The 4,901-nt window shown below is 35.7% G+C and overlaps 1 protein-coding gene across 1 annotated transcript; it reads right to left on the reverse strand.

The window, feature by feature from the left end:
* Window positions 1-462: 462 nt before the first annotated feature.
* On the reverse strand, window positions 463-4,243 carry LOC103767919 (mannose-binding protein A-like). The gene is given in 8 exon segments (XM_008935051.1): window positions 463-515; window positions 518-557; window positions 605-627; window positions 630-733; window positions 1,938-2,028; window positions 2,666-2,773; window positions 4,050-4,185; window positions 4,187-4,243. Coding segments are annotated over 8 exon segments (612 nt in total).
* Window positions 4,244-4,901: the final 658 nt, after the last annotated feature.

The following is a 4,901-nucleotide window of genomic DNA, read 5'->3' on the forward strand; positions in this document are numbered from 1 at the left end:
AAGTGCACCAGGAACAAAGCCATCACTAAATACTGAAATGACATAGGACTGTATGCACTATTATTTACATTATAAAAGAACAAAAAGAACAGAAGCAACATGTGGAGAATAATCTCCACAAGTACAAAGACAGAATATATAAGAATTTTTTATTAGTTTAAAGATTATTCAAAAATGCTTCCCTCATGAATTAATGATGGGAATCCCTCCCGCATTAATAAGAAACTTATAGGAAGGTATAACAACCAGCCTGCTAAATAGCCTTACTACCACTATGATAAACAATTTAAGTCACAATAATTGAACAAAATAAACCTCTAATTTTATTATACTCTAAAAATGCCACAGAGAAAACACTTATGAATACACTCTGGTTCTGGTTATTTCCCACCACCTTTATGGGACAAACTTCTCTATTAATTGCATAATTGAGAGCAAAAATTTTGGCTTTCCTCAGATTCATCAGTTCAAGAATTCGCAAATGATTAAGGCATGTGAATTTGAACAATTAACATATTACATTTTCCAGAGTCTTGTATTACTGCACAGTCTGCATTTTTTTGTTTTTTTTATTTAGCTCTCTAGCATTCTACTTTCTTTAAGTGATAGACCCTCTATTCCAATAATGAAGCTGCCTCCAGTCTGTTCATCAAATATCCCCATATAAACCTGCTTTGAAGGTGTAATAAAGTCTTTTAAAGCTGTGTTGTTGAAGCAGTAGGCAGAATCCAATAGAAGTCAAACAAAATAGACACCTGGAAATATCAAGCCTGGACTCCAAGAAAACTGGAATTTCACAAGAAACTGAACCACAAGTCTTGTTTAAAGTTCTTTCGAAACTTTAAAAAAGTGCTTAAATTTTCTTTAAAAGTTTTTAAAAAAAAAGTTAAAGTTAGTTAAAAAAAGTTCTTTAAAGTTCTTAAATTCTTTTGAAAAACAGTTGCTGTCTTTACTGGGCAAGTTATTTTATCTTATTGTCAATTGTCTTTAACGGAGTTTTGTGATTAGCATGAATGGCATCTACCACCTTGTAACAAAGATACATAAACTGTATTTAAAGTTGCCCCTGATAGGGTGAGAATGGTACCAGCAAAAAGCTCTTGTGGGCAGGGAACCTCCGCTATGCTTCTGTACCAGGTAAAACCTCCACATTTTCAGACATGTAGGCTGCTGCTACACAAGCACAGGAGGACAAAAGGGAAATGGCTGAAGAGATTAGTGCTAGCAGCTGTTCAGCATCTCTGTGCTTTTCAATTTCTTGCTCCAATTTCAGGTTAAATTTCAGCCTTTATGCACAGCTACGTCTTTAAAGTTGTGCTTTCTCCGGTTAAGACTCTCTTGGAATCATGGTGATGTGGAGCTGTATGACTTTATTTTGCTGATGCTCATGATGTGGTAAATTGCAGTGTGTGTCATTTCCACCAAGTCAATTTAAGAACAATAATGAACCTTATGCTTTTCCCTAATGCATCATTTGTACCAGGCCTCATAATGCCCTGATGAAACATTCTTTGAAAGTTTTCACACAGTATCTCCTGACAAATTTCTTTCAGCCAGTCCAAGGTTGACAGCACCTCAATCCATATCCACTCATAAAAAATTATCCATAACTGAGACAGTAAGAGAGATATACCGCAATGCTTAAAACACAAGCTCCCAGAGAACAGTAGCTGAGCCTGCAGACCATGTAACAAAGTCCCTGCTCTGTATGTACAGTTCAGCAGGTAAGTTCAGGAAGGATGTTTCAGACAAGTCACTGACATGCTGCTGTGAGACAGTATTTAATTAATGACCGTCTTCCATAAACAACACAAGAGAAATTCATAAAATTTGTTTCAAACTACTGCTTTCAGTCCCTTCTCCAGCACAAGCATGTCCATCATTTTACCAGAATTCTTTTTTTACCAAAACCAAACCTAATTAATGATGGCACTCACCTTTTTTTGTATCTGTTTAGTTCAGCCTCCAAAACCTGTACTTTTGTTTCCAAATCAGTTACTTATCTCTGCAGGTCACTGGTTATTATAACTAGGAGTTAGGAGTGTTATTTAGTAACTTATATTAAAATAACTACACAACTGTCTCTGGGATGCTTAACTCTCCTGTAGCCTAATGCCATGTGAGAGAGCTACTTGGCTTCCAGAGCAGAAATCACAGGGCACATTAAAAATTTGTCCCATGGGAACTTGTCCCAGCGGGAGAGCCTTATCCCTGACCAGGATGAATATTTGAGTGAGATTTGAATTCTCAGGGCTGTCAAAGTTACCTGCTATTCAGAGGGAAAAGTACAGTTCTCAAAGGCAAAAACACATAAACATTTTAAACTATAATGGAAGTAGAAAACCCACAAACCAGCAAATTTTGAAAGAAAAAACCTGCTGTTTATAATGTGATATAGGGGGTTTGTTATTCCACTGACAGACAACAATAAACTAGTGACTCATTACAGACTTTTTTTTTTTTTTTTTTTTTTTTCTCAGTTATGTTGGTTAACTCATATCCTATGTAACAGTTTATTTTTCTGCTCCTCATACTTCTGGAAATCACACCTTTGCACAAATGATGTTATAATAATACTGGACATTAACACAACTATTTTTTTTTTTTTAAATATACTAAAAGTTGGAAAATCAGATTATAGGAACATGATAAATTTATTTTTTACTTCTGCATTCTCCTTTTTGTCCTTTCTCTCCCCATGGTCCTAAATCTCCCTTTATTCCCAGAGGTCTACCTTTTCCAAGGAAACCCTGTAGACCTGTCAATTCTTCTCCTAGAGTTTGCTTTAAAGTAAATTTTTTTAAAATTTCATTAAAAAAAATAAAATTCTATTAAAAATACGTAAAAATTAAAGATTTTCCTCCCATTATGTTTTCTTATTCCTTACAGAGAGTATTGAACTCCTTCCAACACCCCTGCCCCCCAGGAAAATAAAAACATCTCAGGAAAATTGAATTGTTCCAGTGGAAAGCTCCATTTGCTAAGAAATGCATTACTCTGATGAAAAATTCTTTATTACATCCGTCTATGGCACTGAAAATACAAGGAAATAAATGCTGCATCATGTTAGTGCAGAGGTGCACATGCTCTAAAACCAGAAAACAAACATACTTCAGCTGTAATCCAATCATACATCACAGTATATGGTCTAGAAAGTGGGCTAAATCAGAAGATTAAGGATACTTCGGAAGCAGTTTGTTGAAACAGAGCTGGCTTTACTTATTTCAACCATGAAATTGCAGAGGGCATACTGAGGATATGTGGACTAGAAATTGTCTATACAGAATATGAATATATGCCACTGAAATTTTATGTCATGTTTCATATCAAGTGGTATTATTAGTGATAGATGCTTGGAGGCTGAAAAACAGTTTTTTAATTCCACGATGTCTGGTACACACAACAGACAAAACATGGTAAGAAAGTATACAATTCTACATGTACTTATTAAGTTTTTGGACAGAAACTATGATTTGGCAGCTTGGGAAAGGAGGTGACTTGTATTATCACATGACAGAAAGCACTTGGTGATCTATCTGCTGCTTACAGCAGAGCATGAAGTTACCTAACTGACAAGACATGCCTTGGGGAAATTCTGTTACTGGGATTTAGTATGAAGAAATCAAATTATGACGACCAGATTAGTAGCCCACTCTAGCAAGCATGATTTCTGGTTTTAAGAGCTGGACCCTGGAAAGAAAAAGCAATAATCATTTAGTAGGATATTGTAGGAAAGTCTGTAAGTGATTCAGAGCACAAATGGCACAATCAGATTAAAACATAATTACATCTCTGTCTTATGAGATGCTGTGAAAATGTATTGTATTTTTTTATTTATGGAAAGCCAAATATCTATAGTAACATTATAAAGGCAGAAAGCATTTTCAGCTTCCTGAAAGTATGCAGAACCTAGTAAAAGTTACTGGGGCAGAAGAAAAAGAGAGAAGTAAAAAGACAAAATGAAAGCATTAAGGAGGAATGAAACAAGATTAAAGAGATGATAAGAAGTGTCAAAAATACAATATTGCTAGATGATCGTAGCTCTGTACCTGGTTCTCCCTTTTCACCTTAGGGACCAATTTGTCCATCTCTGCCTGGTAAACTGCTGACTGCAGGAGCACTGCACTGAATTACTGGGCAGGAATAAATTTTCTCTTCAGGTTTATCTGTGTTAACTGAACTCGTTAACTATCAGCAGTGAAAGCCAAAGTACCAAGGCATTGAAAGGCTGAAGAAGAGTCATTGCCAAGTACCATAGATCTGTAACAAATCAAGCAGAGTAATTTCACAAATTTCTCTGTTTACATAGTTTTAAAGGGTTGCCTAGGCAAAAGTTTCCTACGTTGCCTAGGAAATACACTCCTGTCTTCAGGCAAAAGACAAAGAACAAAGGATAGTGTCTGAACCATTTCATCTAGCCACCTCTGATTGTATATCTTTATATATGGAAACCAGGAAAGAAACAACCAACCTTATAACAACCTGAAAATCTCAAGGTGTAATGAAAATACTTAATATAGCAACAGTCATCATGTTCACTGTGCTGCAAATCCATTTCAATCTTTTGTTCATTGTATGACTAAATTTAAAGTGTCTTTTCATGCCAAATGAGTCATATTATACTCCACTTTGAATCCCAAGATGTCCAGCTATTGTGTTTCTGATGGGACTCTTTCCACAGCTATGGGGATTGCTGTATGTCTAAGCTTAGAGGAATTAAGCTGTTTCTTTTAATAGCATCTCTCCTCTACTAGCAAACACCCATAGCTTAAAGAACAAAAAGCTTAAGTGTTATTTAAGCAGTAATGATCTGATTGCCTCCGAATTTCTCCTTTCAGATCTTGCATGTTAATAAGATACATTTCTTCCTCGGTACTGCACCTCAGAGCCTTCTCTGTCCT

This window comes from Merops nubicus, unplaced genomic scaffold (assembly GCF_000691845.1).
Source record: "Merops nubicus isolate BGI_N331 unplaced genomic scaffold, ASM69184v1 scaffold30792, whole genome shotgun sequence".
Classification (NCBI taxonomy): Eukaryota; Metazoa; Chordata; class Aves; order Coraciiformes; family Meropidae; genus Merops; species Merops nubicus.